The 15,824-nt window shown below is 48.0% G+C and overlaps 1 protein-coding gene across 5 annotated transcripts in view; it reads left to right on the top strand.

Annotated features, from left to right (window-relative positions):
- The window catches only part of IL1R1 (interleukin 1 receptor type 1), a 71,615-nt gene that overhangs the window by 27,755 nt on the left and 28,036 nt on the right, over positions 1-15,824 (top strand). For 4 of the 5 annotated variants that reach the window (XM_079110604.1, XM_079110601.1, XM_079110602.1 and 1 more), the window contains one exon: positions 11,923-11,992. In XM_079110604.1, coding sequence (XP_078966730.1) covers positions 11,923-11,992 — 70 coding nt within the window. Of the gene's footprint in view, positions 1-2,807; positions 2,870-11,922; positions 11,993-15,824 lie in introns of those variants that run through there. The other variant, XM_079110603.1, reaches the window with a different exon arrangement.

The following is a 15,824-nucleotide window of genomic DNA, read 5'->3' as shown; positions in this document are numbered from 1 at the left end:
AATGATACCCTGTCTCAAAATACAAATTTAATGGATTTAAGGAGAGCCATGTTCTTATGATAGGTCTGGAATATGTCTGAGCAAAAAAGTTTCAATAGCCATCTTGGATAGCATGGGGAAAGCTGATAAGGGCTGCTTTTTGGGTAACAGTTGACAGTTCCATTGTTGGTGCTTTAAGTTTTGTGTGTTAGAGCAACCATCAAATAGGAAACAGCTGGGGTAAGAGCCGGGTTGACCATAATCAGGTTCTGCTAGGTATAGCAGAACTTGGAATTGACCAAGTCTACAGCCTCTGGAATTTGCTGTGTTGTTTCTATGTTAATACGGGATGCACAATAGGTACAAAACACCTCTTTCAGTCACTTGCCTTCATTGAGCAAGATTAAAGCTGGAGTAGAACAAAAAGCTGATCTGTCTGTCACAGCCATATTTCCCCCTCCTCCTGTAAAAGGTAGAAATGATCCATTGCCTAGACAGTCTTATGGTTGATTTTACACTTTCTCATCAGCTCTCATTTCTGTTTCTCTTGTGGCTTTCTGTTTGGTAAAGGGTATAAAAATCAGAGGAGTTTGAATGACAATTAGAAAGACGATTGTAGAAACCCAAGAAGAACTGCTTAAACGGAGAAGCTGTAGCAAGAGGAGGTCATGACAGATGTTGGTGAGAAAGTAGTGGTTTGGAGGTCAGCGGATGGAAACTGTGAGAGAAGCAGAAAAACCGGGCTGTAGAAGGAAATCCATCTGGGACAGCGGTTTTAGATCTGCGTTGTGGTTCTGTGAGAGATTACTGGCAGCTCCAAAAATAGCAAAAATAGGTGTAGCAAGTTAAGAATCACAGAGACCCTGTGTGATGTAATTTTCTTTATTTATCTATAACCGAAGTCAACTTTGCTTATGAATTTTCATTTCCATCTGGTGGCAGAGAAAGAAAATCTCATTGATTGAGAGTTGTTTTGTTTCTGTTCAGTGTCTTTGAGGGTAATGACACATTCCATGCAGAATTCTTTCCTCTCCTTTCTTTGAGGGTGGTGAGGACGAAGGAGCTAGAGGTGATTAAGGGATTGTCTTGGTCTATGGGGAGGAATTCAGGTGTGTAGGGCACCCTGTGGTCTTAAAAACTTCAGCTAAGACCACGCTTGTCCTGTCTGTCCCAATTACAAGGACTTTTCCCTCTCGGCCCTTCGCAGTCCCCTTGGAAGGTTTGGTGACTCTTGGCTATTTTACTGAACACTCTGGGATGTCCTCGACTTGGTGAAGCATCCTACCTACCGCTCAGTCCCAGTCCCTCTGCTGCTATGGCTGATCCTTGGCTCAGGCTGTGATGGACACAGGGCTTTGCTACGACATGGTGGCACCCAGGGCCACCTCCTGGGAAGCAGAGTGATTACTCTCTCTTCCAGGATACCCTATCAATTTCCTACCCCATAAGAAGAGGCCAGGGTTTCTTGTTTGATGGTGGAGAGTGGGGACACAGGGTTATCTCTTAGAGACCTTCTGAGGTTTAAGAAACACCAGCAACCTCCCTCTGCTTCCTGCCTGTCCACCTATTGGTCAACTGATACATTCTTCTGTAGTCCATAGTTTATGATTCTACGGTCTAGGTTCTCCAACACTTTGGCTTTGGGGGTTTAGGGAAACAAGAATGCTTCCTGTTTTAAGCTTTCAAGCCAAGTGTTAATGTGTACAATGAGCAATCCTTCAAAATGTTGTTGTACTGTGTGGGCCATGGGAAATAGTAATCCCTCACCATGTTCTTCTAGCATGTGGGCCATGGGAAATGCCACGTTTCAGGCATCAAATCCTGTTGCACTTGGCAACGTGATTTTGTTTCACGTGTATTATTAGACCCCCCTTCCCAAAGAGGTTCTCAGGACCCAACAGCCTGACAGGTGAGAGGAAGGCTGAAAATACTCAGGAGATGAGGTCTCTCTTAAGGAGGTGGCACATCAAGGTGTTCAGAACAAATGCGTGGAGCTGAGAGCAGAGGAGAGTGATACCAAGGTGATGGCGTCCACCTCCTGAGAGACTCCAGCCTAGAGGTGAAGGGAGGCCTGGGCACGTCTGAGGAAAGGAGACAAAGGGGAGGACAGTCAGGAAAGTGCCTGGTATGGCTCTGTGAAGGAGGAGGTGACTTCAAGATCCCGGGTGAGACCGCCAAGATTATAAGAGGAGTGGGAAACCAGACCAGGCTCCAGACTCAGGAGCCCCTCAGGGCACAGAAATGTGAGCGTTTGCCTCGGGATCTGGGACTCTGCCAGTCGCTAGTTCAGTTGTCACTGGTGGTGGAGTCTGGTCGCGATGGCTAGGTAAGTTGGCAATTCACTAGATGGAACCGCCGCCGCCGGCCTTGCAGGAGCAGGGCTGTGGTTTGGGAGTGCGCAGCGGCCCTCCAGGGCCCTGCCACCCGCGGAACCCAGGCAGGGGCGCGGGGAGCCCAGGCAATCCAGGGCAGGGCAGCGTCGGGAAGGGGCTGTCGAGCCTCTAGCCGCTCCCCAGGACTGGCAGCCGGGCCGAGGCCGGAGTGGCAGGGCCTAGTCTCCACCCGCCCCACGCCCCCGCCCGCGCTGGGCTGGAGCTGGAGCCGCGCCCGCGGTTCCAGGCCGGGAGGGCGGGCGGAGCTCTTGCTCGGAGCCCGGAGCCCACTCGCAGCGCAGCGCGGCGCTGGCCGGGAGGAGCCGGAGCGCGGCCGGGCCGGGGCGGTGGAGGCACCGGCCTGCCCCGTGCGCCCCCAGGAGCGGCGGGAATGTGACCGTCGTGCGCCCGCGCCCCGGAGCACCCCTCGCGCGGCTCCCAGGGCTCTGGTTGTGCCGGGCTCGGCCAGATCCCGCCCACGACTGCGATCCCAGCACTCGCCACGGCGGCAGGCCCGGGTAGGAGAGACCAGCAGAGTCCCGGGGATGGGTCGGGGTGGCGGGGACACTGGTGACCTAACTAAGTTGTGAAAGGTGATGGCGGTTACATCTGCGTGTTGTGTGTGCTTCCTACGTGATGCAGGAGTAAAGGCTATTCGAACGCTCTGGGAACTCGCTGATCCTTCTGGAAGTCTGTTCTAGGTGGGGTTGTGCAAACTGCCTGTTGTGGGGTTGTGATCTGGTCAAGTTCAACTGGTACAGGGGCGAGGGGGTTAGGCTCGGAGGTCAGTGAGCAAGATAAGGGGTCTATGCTCTAAGTGCAGTGGGTGGGGCAACTTGTCCTCCCCAGGTAAAAGACGATCCCGGGCAATGTAGCTACAAATAGGTAGGCACTAAGAAGACACTCACTGTTTACAACAAGCATGCCCAGCAGTTTAGAGTTTATATGGCCTTTATATTACTGTCCTTTTATCCTCCCAGTCGTCTTGGGGAGAAGGTTGGATGATCGTCCTTGTTTTACAGTGGAGAAAGCAGAAGCTTAGAAAGGTGATTTATTTGTTGGGGCTCTGGCATCCCGAAGGAGACGAAGATCTGTGGTCTTCAAACTCCTGTGTCTTCTGTGTTCCCTCTGTTGGCCTCTGGCAGTCCCTGCCTGCCAGGGCTTTCTCCTCGGGGATGCCAGGAGGGAGGGAGGCTACTGGGAGTTCACAGGGACCTGGATTCCTGGCCCAGTGTCTCTCTGCCAGTTTTCCCGAGGGCCTGGGGTGCGCACCAGCTGTGCCCCTTTCTGTGGTTTTATCTCCACATCCTAGGAACTGAGAAGGGATCCCAAGCACGTGGGCCATGGGTGCCATGGAAAAGAGGAGCTGAGGTTAAATGTGCTGTTTGGGGTGTGCTGGCTTTAGTACTGGGCTTCGGGAAGGTCAGTGTGTAACATGGGACTTTCTGACTCTGAATCCAGGAAAGCCAGGGTGGCCCTGGGGACGTTTGCTATCCCTTCTTCTATGGAATAGACTAAGTAGCTATTGACATCTTTTTTCTCTTCCTTCACTCAAATATCTTAGTATCCTCTTTAATATGTCATTTACTCTTCTGTATTCAGATCCTGTGCTAACTTGGGGGCTAAGCAGAAACATGTGCCTTGGGATGGATTTTTGGGAAGGGAGGTGGACCCCTGACTTAGTCTCTTTGAGCCGTGGTTCTGCTGCCTGGGAAGGGAGAAGTGTTGCAGGGCACTAGTTCCCGTGTAGCAGTTCTCCCTCGGGTGGCTGTCAGGTGGTTCAACAAAGGGTGTTTGACCTGAGTTCTCATGTGACCTTGGCTGGGCAGGACCAAACTTATCATTTCTAATGGGCTTCTCTATGCCCTGTGTATTGTAATGTGGCATCAAGATGTTCTTCATGGGGCTGGGGAGATAGCTCACTTGGTAGAGTGCTTGCCTTGCAAGCAGAAGGCCCTGGGTTCAAACCCCAGCACCGAAAAAAAAAAAAAAAAAAAAAAAAAAAAAAAAAATAGGCCTTTCTGGTTCTGAAACATAGAACACCTTTTGAGCAAATTCTTCCCCATGGGTAAAACACCAGTTCACATTCAACAAATGTTTATTGAATGCTTCTTATATGTCAGGCACTGTAGCAGGTGCTAGGACAAAAACCAGGAAAAGAACACATAAAAATTCCTGTCCTCTAATGGGTGTGTGTCCTTCTGGCAAGTAATGGGACATCCAGAGTCTCTCTTCAGAAAGGGGTCCTTTGACATCTGCTTCTCTACACAAAGCGTGGGTACTTGGGCTGCCCAGGGGACACTCTTCAGCATCTCCCTTGAAAGGGTGAGGAGGTGGTCACAGACAGCCAGAGCTCTGTGGTTCCCTAAGGAACAGAAAAGGTGCTAAGATGTACTCCATGATTTGCCTGGATATGTGGATTAGGACAGATGGAAAACCTGCCACCCGGCAGGGTGTGTGTCTGTCACCTGCAACCTCCCTGGACAGGGGGGATCTCATTTCAAAGGGGCAGCACTCACCCCTGCAGTGAAACCACCACGGTACCCGGGATGGAGAATTGCTGAGATCTCATCCACGGATCCATTATGAACCTGCCACTAGAAAGCGGAGAAGTTGTCTGGGGCACCTCTGACTCACTGGCCGTGACCCAGCCCCACGGAGCTGGTGCTTGGTTTGCATTTCCCTCTCTTTGTGGTTATAAGGTGGGTTGGTGGAATAGCGTGAGGGTCTGCAGCGCTAGCAGCTTTGTCCTCTGATGGCCGGCCAGGACCCCAGAAAATGCTGCAGCAGTCTCCTGGCCACACCCCGCACACGGAGCGTGGAGAGGGACCTGGCACTAAGTGATCTCACTGACGTTGAAAGGGGCGGGGCTTCTTCAAGGTCCTGCTCATCAGCATACCTCTGAATCCCGTGCTGTCTCCTCTTCATACATATCCATCGGCACACATGTGGCAGAGTAATGGGGACACTTTCCCATCCCCACCTGTTTCAGGAAGGATTTATAAGATGCCATAAGTTAAAAATAGGATGAAAGAAAAACAAGAGTGGAGATGAAGTGGAGCCTGAAATGAGGCTAGACACGTGTAACACGCAAACCTTGCTGACTTAGTCGCATGTAGAGTGTTTCAAACGGGGCTGCAAAGGCAAGTCTGGGTTCCAGCCCTGCCTGCATTGCCAGCTTTGCTCCACGACAGGCGGGACTGGAAATCTCACAGGATCTGTTGGGGGTGCATCAGGCACTGGTATTTTAAAAACCCTGCAGGTTCTTCTAATATGTAGACAAGGTTGATGAGACAAATATGGTTTTGCAGGTAGTAGGAGGGAGGGAATTGGGGAGGTCCCAGCCGCCAGTGTTTTCAAGATCAAAGGAAAGTGCTAGGGAGAAATAAAAGCATTCTTGGTACAAAGTCAAGTAGAAACTTTCTCCTGAAGATCTTCATTAAAGAGATGAGAAGAGCAAGTTTCAGGCCATCTCTTGAAAAGGTCTGCTTTGAAAGCTCAGTTCCATAATCGTGCTTTGGCTGGGTGCTAACAGGAAGGTTCAGGCCAGCCTGGTCTCTGGAGAACCTCGGGGCACCTGGAAGTACAGTAAGGCCTCCTGCCCAAGAGTTAAGTGAACAGTTAGATGTTGTCACTTTCCATCAATGTTTTTACCTCCTTGAAAACCCAATGCCCTAATCTTTTCTTTTCTTTTTTTATACAGCAAATATTTATTGCATGATATATACAACAAAATGAGAATTATACCCTTAGAAAAAATGAACCTTACATAATTAAAGCAATAAAACCTTTAAGGATGCTTTCAAAATTTTCTTTCAAGGTATTTTTTGTTTATAAGCAATCCAAGTTAAAATGTTAGAAATACAAATATTTCTTTATAAAACTTATGGGGTCGGGGGAGATAGCTCAGGGGCTGGGGAGATAGCTCAGTCAGTAGAGTGCTTGCCTTGCAAGCACAAGGCCCTGGGTTCAATCCCCAGCACCCCCCCCCCAAAAAAAAAAAAAAAAACTTATGATAATGGTACATATTTCCTATTGAGCTATGTAATGGGCTATATAATGAAACTTTTAATATTTATATTTAGAAACAATAAAATTAGATACATATCCATTCAGAGATGAATATTTGAGACCCAGAGAGAAAAAAAAAGGAAGTTCAAGATCAAAAAGAAGTTGATGTCCAAACTGGTATTTCAGATACACTTTACTGAAATGCAATGCCTAATCTTAATGCAGATATTTTAACATTGTGAAATGATATGTAAAACTTATCTCCATCATACTTTTAAAAAATTAATACCTACATATAAAGAAGAAATAAAAGCAATTTTACATTAAAAATTATGCATTTCAGCATGTAGAAGCTTGGAGTGAGCCAAACTAGAACCTACGGCTTTATGCCGACGTACTGTGTAGTAGCGTGGGACAGCTCTGAGTCCTGGAGGAGATGAGATAATGACCTTGGTCAACGTCTGAATGGTAGTCACAGGTCAGTCTTCTCTCAATTTCACAGTTGTGGCATTGCTAAAAAATCCAGTATGTATGGAAATTATGGCAATAATTATGCAATATGTATGGCAACAATACACATTTAATATAAATATGGAATGGAGTTAGGAGTTGGACTCTAAACACTGGCATGGGTGTCTGGGACATCTGTGGACATGTGGGACTTGGGACAAGGCTTCTCTGAGCAGAACTGCCTTGTGCTCTTCCAGATGTCTAGCATGCATGGCCTCACTCAATGCATTGCAGTCCCCAAAAGTGTCCCCTTCCTCACCGTTTCTGAAATGTGTCCCTGGGACCATGCCTGTCCTGTTGAGAACAGCTGTTTCCCTGCATGACTTGGCAGTGAGAAACATGGACCCTGGAAAAGTTGGGCACTGGTAGGCAGGGTAGAAGTTAGCTCCCCAGGATGCACTCGGGTTCATTATTAAAGGCACGTGGGTAGAGGTGGTGTTAGAAATCAGAATGGTAGGAGCCTCGGGCATGGGCCATGACTCGCAAGGTACACGAGGGAACACGGTGGGGGGTGGTAATGGTCCGTCTTGACAGAGTACCCGGTGTGCACACAGTTGTCCCGGTTTATGGAATTGTACATGTAAGGCTGTGTGTCCCACTCTATGTACATTTTACCTCAGTAAAAACATTATACAGCAGAGAACAATGTGACCATTCCTGTGGAGACTGCTGAGTCCTCTGGGACTCTGCAGATCCCAGCTCGAGAATCAGAGCTTGTTTTTCTGCCTGCCTGGAAGGGTCTGGCCCATTCTTGTTTGTGGCATCTGGTGACAGTAACTACGTCTCTTGCCTCATTTTTCCCTTTTGCAGTTAAAACCCACATGCCTTAGATGATACCACTAATCTTGTGGATCTGAGACTTGTAATAACTGATATTAGATTTCTTAGCAACTCCTGAAATCTCTTTGGTAATTTTTACTTTATCTTTTTACTTCTATGCATCCTTGATGATAGAAAAAAAAATTTTCCTCCCTCTATTTGTCTGGGGGAAATAAGGCAAATCAGTCTACAGAGCTAGGCTTTTGGATTCATGTACTGATGCTTCTAGGTGATTCTTAGGCTTTCTGACATAGCAAATGAAATCTTTTGTTCCCTCTTGACAAAGTGACTTTGCTTGCTCACAGTTTTGTACGGCTGATTCTTGTGCTCACTGTATTGAAGGTGCGGTTGGATTTTTGGAGTGTGAGGGCAATGAAGTAGCTGGATACAACATGAACCACTGTGGGGCCACTCCAGGAAGGTTCCAGTGTGGGACAGCACAGCCTGCGCGTGGACACCGAGCCTTGGGTGCCTCTGCTGCCAGACTCCTAGGAGGACCAATGCCTGTGTATCCTCAGCATGTCTGACGTCATCCTCCACATGGCTTCACATCCTCTGGGGTGTGTCTGATGTGTACCACCTCGCTGGTGCCTGACTTCTGTCCTAGAAGGCAGAACTCACAATGTGGGGGAATTCCGCAAGAGGGTGGGGAATTCTTCATGAATAAGAAGATCTAATAGATGTAGTGTGGCCCCAAACTTGGGAAAATTGCCCCCCTCCCTACTCTGGACCCTATGCCAATGAAAGGAAACGTCTTGAGGTCTTGTGACAGCTCCTCTGTCCCCATTTGTCACTTTTCCTGTGCCTGCATTTGTAGAGTAACAGAAAGGCAGTGTTGGATGGAGTCAGTTCTTCCTAGAAGGGAATTTGGGGGGAGGCCAATATGTTGTTCATTTTTAATTTTTATACTTAATTTCTGATTTTGTAAGCTTTCATGTTTCATGTTATAAGTTCCTCATTCTGACTCTAGCAGTGTCTTGGTCTGTTTTCTGTTGCTTTAACAGAGTACCCGAGACTGTGTAGTTTATAAACATTAGGAGTTTCACTCACAGTTCTAGAGGCTGGAAGTCCAAGATCAGGTGGCTGCATCTGGTGTGGGCCTGGTTGCTCACAAGAGTAGAGAAATGGAAGTACAAGAGAGTGCATGCAGAGGAGATAAAACCCGTGGGATGGCCTTGCTTTATAATAACCTGCTCTCAAGGTAACTAATCCAGTTCCACAAGAAAGAGGACTTCTCTTGCTCCTGTGAGAATTAACCCAGTCTTTTGATAGCATACTGATCTTTCAACAGCTTTCTAAGGGATCATCCCTCCACACTGCCATAGCGCTGATCAGATTTCAACGTGAATTTCAGAGGTGACAAACCACATTGGAACCATAGCAAGGAGGAAATTGCCTTATGCCTCAGATGTGCATTTTCATTTTCTCTTTAATGCCCGATAGCTTTGTATGTACCTTCCAGGTGCCCCGCAGTCATGTGATACACTGATGTTTCCAGATATGGTATGATCAGCAAAGAATGATGGGAACCATATTTGGTACTTCAAGATTGGTGGCTTCCCTGTGTGTGAAATACAAGGCTGGGGTGCGCTTCACTGAATTGACAAGGCTGCTTGGGGTGGAGGGTGACTAGCCCTGTGCTTTTGGTTTTCCCGAGGCCCCTGGAGCTGGACTGGGCATCAATCTTGGTAACTCCTCCCCTGGCTTCACTGAAAGCTGTGTGTGTAGAGGGTATTTTCCAGTCCAAGGTAGAAATGGGGTGCAGGATATTGTCATGTATTAATTTATTGGGTGACTTCATTGCTTTCCTTTCCTTGGTTATGTTATTTTGTGTGGTAAATTTCAATTTGAAAAATAGCACCGTGGACTAAACCTGTGATTTTTTTTTATTATTGCTGGTGTTTTCTGAGGACATATTTTGCATCTTACTATAAACCACTTTTACAATGGACATGGGATCATTTGCCTCCGAATAAGGGAGGTTGTTTACCCAGTGTTCTTTGGCCATTCACAGTTCTCCTGCTGGGTGTGGTGGCACATGCCTGTAATACCAGTGACTCAGGAAGCTGAGACCAGGAGGATCGCAAATTTGAGGCCAGCTTTAGCAATTTAGTGAAGCCCTAAGTAACTTAGTGAGACTCTGTCTCAAATAAATAAATAAATAAATAAATAAATAAATAAATAAGATAATATTTAAAAAGGGCTGGGATGTAGCTCCGGGGTAAAGTGACCCTGAGTTCAATCCCCATTATCAAAGGGCGGAAGGAGGGAGGAAGGAAGGGAGGAAGGAAGGAAGGAAGGAAGGAAGGAAGGGAGGAAGGGAGGAAGAGAGGAAGGAAGAGTTCTTGATCTCTGGCCCCTTCCTATTGCTCTCTCTCCTCAGAGTTGTCCTCATTGCCAATTCTTTTGCCAGTCACCTGGGCATGAGCCCTTTGTCTCATTCTTTAAGTAGAATTCTACCTTTTTCTGTATGATTTCTGTTCTCTCTCCAGGCCTTGAGGGCCCCAGTGGTATTTCTGTTCTTCAACCCATACTAAGTGCCCATTTTCTTTCTTTGCTTGCCTTGACTCTCGGCCAGGTTTCCATCCCTGTGGGCCTCATACAAAGATGGCGGGTGGGTGGGTGGGTTCCTTCCTTCCTTTCCTCCTTCCTCTCTTGCGTAAGTGTTTACTGAGCTCTTACCAGATGCGAGATGTGTAGTGTGAGGGAACCCACCTCGCAGGGCTTTGTGGGAGGGGAGGTCTGCTCTATCCTGCTTGCTCTTAGCATCGGCTTTGAGTTGGTTGGAAGTCCCAGATGCCCCTGGACTGGACTAGGAGAACTGAATGGAGACAACCTGGAAGGCACTGTCCAGGGTCAGGACACGAGCTGCAAAGCAATGGAACAAACTGGAAGATGGCCGTAGGAGAGTGGGTGGGGCAGGGTGCTGACCTCATCCCAGGATCAAGAGGGAGGGCTTGGGAGTGGGTCGTGTGCTGCAGGGATGTCCAGTTAGATGCAAGCTGAAGGGTCCTTTGCATGAGAAACTGCGAGGGCTGGAGGTTTGGGAAGTGCATTTCAAGGAGTAATAAACAGAGAAGGTGTGGGGGGTGGGGGGTTCAGCAGTGGATAAGCAGTGGCAAAAGTGAGTGTAACAGTTCTTAAAGGAAGTTTCTGGGGCCAAAAACAAGAAGAAAAGTGAAGCAGTGTGGGGTGTGGGGAGTCACCTTCTCTGTCAGAGGTTTCTTGGACCTGCCAAATAAACTCGACTCTCTTGTACATCCTTCTCCTTTCCCCGAGTCTGTTAATTCCCCTGTGACTTCTCTGTGCGATCCCCTCAGCTGCCTGGTTTCTGGGGCACCGCCTGGAGACTGGGAAGGCTCTGTACTAGGGCCGGGTACAGGAAGATCAGGGAGTTTTTGATTTTGTGCTGTGATAGGATTCGTGCTGATGAGCCACTGAACCTCTGATGGCTTACCGTGACGCGGGTACTGTCTCTGATGTGTAAATGAACAACAGGTCGGGATTTAGTAGGTTTAAATCCAAAGTGCAAAAGTATCCTAAGTTGCAGCCCCCACACTACACATCTTGCATCTGGTAAGCAAAGTACTTAGCATAGAGTTTGTCAGGCTGTTTTATTGATGGGCCTTAAAAGGTCTTGGTGGCCTCCCAAGTTAGTTATGGGCTCCAGGAAATGACTCAGACCTGGAAAAAAAAAAATCAGTCTACAAAATATTAAAAGAAAAACAAGGGAATAATGGTGAGATAGCTATAGGACCGAACAGTAGGGCAATCTAAATCAGCTTTTATGAAGTAACTTTAAATTATGCAGCAGGGTGCAGGTCTACCGATACACTTGATATAAGGAAGAGCAAGGATTCAGAAAGTGAGTGTGCTGGTCTTAAAAGGGGCTGTTCGTTTTCTCTGGCCTCTGGCAAGGCCTGAGGCCTGGTCTCGAGCTGGGACATCCCCAGAGGATATTTGACTCATTTCTGCATCCACGTCTGGCCAAGTGTCAGGTTCTCATATTTCATCAAAAATAGCCTGTGGTGAGACTCTCTGTATTCCCCAGGCCTGGGACTTCATTTCCTAAAAGGGTTCTGTCCTAAGGCTGGGACTCAGACCTTTTAAACATCCAGCTCACTTCTGTGGGCACGTCAAACCTTTCCCACCTCTGCTGGGGTCCTGGCGGCAGCTGTGGGTCCGTCCCATCTGGCCTTCGAGTTTCATTCCTGTGTTCTTTCTTCCCCAGGTGGACCCCTAACGATGGTGATACCCTCCTGAGAAGCAGGCCACTTCCCACAGGAAAAGGCCTCTCCAAGGTAACGGGGCTGGGGCACCCCGGCTCCCTCATCTTTTCTCATAAAGCCCTCCACCCGAAGCTAGGGTGATCCTGGCCTGACTTGTACTCTAAGCAAAAAGATTGTATCTTCCTTGGCACACTTTTCTCTGGGGCAGCTCTGTGGCTCTGTCAGAGTTAGTTTCATTTTTAATTGACACCTGAATATTTGTACATGTTTATGAGGTCCGATCCTTTGGTGGACCCGGAGGACATGGATTAAGGGAAATAAGCTGGGTACCCAAAGACACGCACTGCATGGTCTCGCTCACAGATGGAAGCGAGGAGAGTTGATTTCAGAGAAGAAGGAGTGAAAGGGTGGTTCCGAGAGCCCAGAAGGGAAGGGCCCAGGAGATAAGAGGGAGGTTTGATCAGATATTTGAAGGAGTCTGTGAGCCAATTGCGAGCCACTGCCCTCTCACTTCTCTTGGTCACCTGAGCCCCACTGCAGCTCTGAACTCTGAATTGATGACTCCCAATGTGAGCACAGAGCTCTCCTCAATTCTAGCACATTCCAGGTCTTCCTGTCCACTTTCACTTTATGCTCAACTTCTTTTTTTCTTTTTCTTATTTATTTATTTATTTTGGAGGACTGGGGATTGAACTCAGGACCTCATACATAACTAAGCAAGTGCTCTATTGCTGAGCTACGTCCCTAGTCTTTGAAAAAGTCTTATTATGAGACAGAGCCTCACTAAGTTGCCCAGGTTGGCCTTGAACTTGGATTACTTCTGTCTCAGCCTTCTGAGTAACTGGGATTAAGGTGTGTTCTACCACACCTGGCTGTGTTTGAAGTTTTGATGTTGTTCAGAGACAGCACTTCGGGACTTGTGCCAGGAGACCCAGAACTGGTGCTGCCAGTGACCCTCGGACCTCCCCTGAGCTGTCGGTGGGTCCCTGAACCTGCCCTCCTAACCTGGGCTGCCCTTCCTGGCCCCCAGCCAGCCCCTGGCCTCACCGTCGTCCTCATACACACATCTTGCCCTGCAGGCTGGCCCAACCCCCATCCTCTCTCCTCTGGACCTCCATATCAGCCTGCTCCCCCATCTCCCCTCTTGCCTCTAGGTTATCTTGTGCCCAAGTGCCAAGATCTCTGCAAAAAAGAAAAAAAGAAAAAAAAAAAGAAAGAAAACCTAGTCACACCCCACTGCACGATGCAAAATCATTAAGTGATTTTCTGCCACCTCAAATGACAGTCCATCCCCGGACACACACTTTATGTCGGGGTGCTTTCAGCCACTCCACCTCTTGGCACTTGACCTTGATCGATAGTCCAGATGGAATGGTGCTCCATGCCATCTCCTTCCCCACTCCAGGCTGAATTGGGGCCCTGTCCTCCCTCACCCCTGGGACACGTCTCCTCCTGTGGGCGTTCAGTACCCCAGTCTGACTGTGGAAGTGTCCACCACTTTCCCTGTGGTCCCCGAGCCCCAGGTGCTGGGTCATGATTTCTATCTTGATTCCCAGGTTCAAGGGTGGGCCCAGGCACGACGATAGTCAGTGTACAATTGCTCAGTGGGGCAATAAGTGAGTAAAGAATGAATGGATAACCAACAACATCTCTCCAACACTTGTCTCTGTCTTCCGATTGGCCCTGTGATTCACAGACACTAACGTTGGAGGGACCATTGACCGACGCTGTTTGTTCTGAGCCCCTTCAAGTGTGGCAATTCATTTCATCCTCATAGCAACCATCAGTGACAAACACTGACGTCATCCACACTTTATTACTTGTGGGCACTGAGGCATGGAGGCTGGACTTATATCCACGGTGCCCTTTGTGTGTGGGGACTCCCTGGCTTAACCAGCCTTTCAACTGTGGCACCAAGAAGCCAGTCCGTGTCGGCTCCAGCTTGGAATTTCTGTGTTGTTTAAGAACATCGTGGGGTTTGTTTTGATTTTTCTTGGGAACACATTTGGTTGAGTCTTGAGTGTGTTCTTTACCTCCTTCCTTTCTGATGCCCTCACTCCCTTTGGTCATGTGACCTTACTGCCCATCTCTAGGCTCAGTACTGACCTCTGGACCAGGGGACTGATGTGGATTCTGGACAGCTCCTGCTGAGGGGAAAGGGGTGACTCTCACCTCTTTATTTATTCCAGTTTTGGAGGCAGAAGTCAAACCTGACACCCCTGTTGTATAGTGGGTTTGAGTAGGAAGTGTCTGAGATCATCTGCCCACCTGTGCAGATGAGGAACTGAGGCCCCGGAAGGAATCATGTCCAAGATCATGCTGTCCCATGCTTGAAGCCACCAGTCTTGGACGTATGACCATTAGGGTTGTTTGTCTATAGTGAATTTGGAATTATACCTTGAGACAACTCTCTCCAAAAGTCACTCCACATCTTTCTCTTCTTGTGTTCTGCCTAATAATCAGACAGGCCCCATCTTGTGCCTCCGTGAACCACCAGTTGCTGTGCTCAGATGCTTTCATAACGCCCTCATTTTGTCATTGATCAGCTAATGTGAGTGATAGCAAAGGCCCGGAACTAGTAAGCAGGAAACAGTTTCTCCTCTTTGTCCCTGCTGGACGGTCCTAAAGCACACATCCATATAGTCACAGAAAGAGGTAATAAACCAGGCCACCAGTCTCCATTTCTTCTATCTTATTTCATAACCCGAATAGGGTTTCAAGTAAATATGACCATAATACTATTAATCTAGACTACCTTGGGAGAAGGCCAATTTACTTGAATAAAGTGTCAGAATTACGTGATACTTAAGGAATGCAGTTTTACTACTCTGAGACTGGTTTTCAAGACTTGAACCAGGCTTAGGGATCGTCGTTCTCGCACAGGGAGTAAAGTGATAAGAATATGAATACGTGTGTCTTGCACGCTTAGAAACTCTTGTAGAATTTGTATAACTTTTAGTTGAGCTTCTTAAAGAGAACATTTTCTAGTTAACATGCAAATGGTGGTTTGTCTTTAGTCTGAAGGAGTGTCATTTAAAATATTTTGTATCTGCATATTTATGTACTTATAGCTACAAATAAGAATATAGGCCCAGTTAGTCTCCTGTAAAAATTAAAAGGCAGAGCCGAGCACACGTTCATAATTCCACCACTCAGGAGGCCAAAGCAGGAGGATCACAGCTTTGAGGTCAGTCTCTGGAATTTAAGTGAGAACCTGTCTCAAAATAAAAATAAATCAATGAATGAATGAAAAGGGATGGGGATGCAGCTCAGTGGTGAAGCACTGCTGGGTTCAGCTCCTAGAATTGCCAAAAAAATAAAAGGCAGGTTCAGAGCACAGAACTACCTGGTCTCCTCTGGACATTGCCCTGAGGTTTCATGGAGGGAATAGCCGTTTGTTTTGTATGTTGTTCATTCCATGAGACATTATTAGGTGCACAGTGCTAGATGCTGAGGGGCAGAGATGAGCAGGCCTTGGTTCCTGCCCCAGTGGGCTTTCCCATGACAGGGTAATGGCAGGGAAGTGCTGAGAGCCATGATAGACACATGAGTTGCTGGGTGACCCAGAGGAGGTCACAGGTCCAGTGAAGGGCCCATGAGCAGCTCAAACTCAGTGGCCTCCTAGGGTGCAGGAGACTTGATAGAGTGGGAAGGAGCCAGGAGAAGACAGAGGGAACAGTGGTGGCAAAGGCTAAGAAGCTGGAGCACGTTGTGAGGCCAGGACTGAAGCCTGCCATGTGCCCCAAGGAGTGCGGGTTGTATGGAGAGCTAAGTCCGAGCCTGTCACAAAGCACCCCTATGCTTTGCTAGGGAGCTTGGCCTTCTGGGTGCACCGGAGAGCCAGTGAAGATGTTTTGAGCATATCATTTGGTGACCAATAGTTGGTAGGCTTTCTGGATTGATT

This window comes from Sciurus vulgaris, assembly GCF_902686455.1.
Source record: "Sciurus vulgaris genome assembly, chromosome: 14".
NCBI classification, from domain to species: domain Eukaryota; kingdom Metazoa; phylum Chordata; class Mammalia; order Rodentia; family Sciuridae; genus Sciurus; species Sciurus vulgaris.
This window is presented reverse-complemented; position numbering and strand designations above follow the sequence as displayed.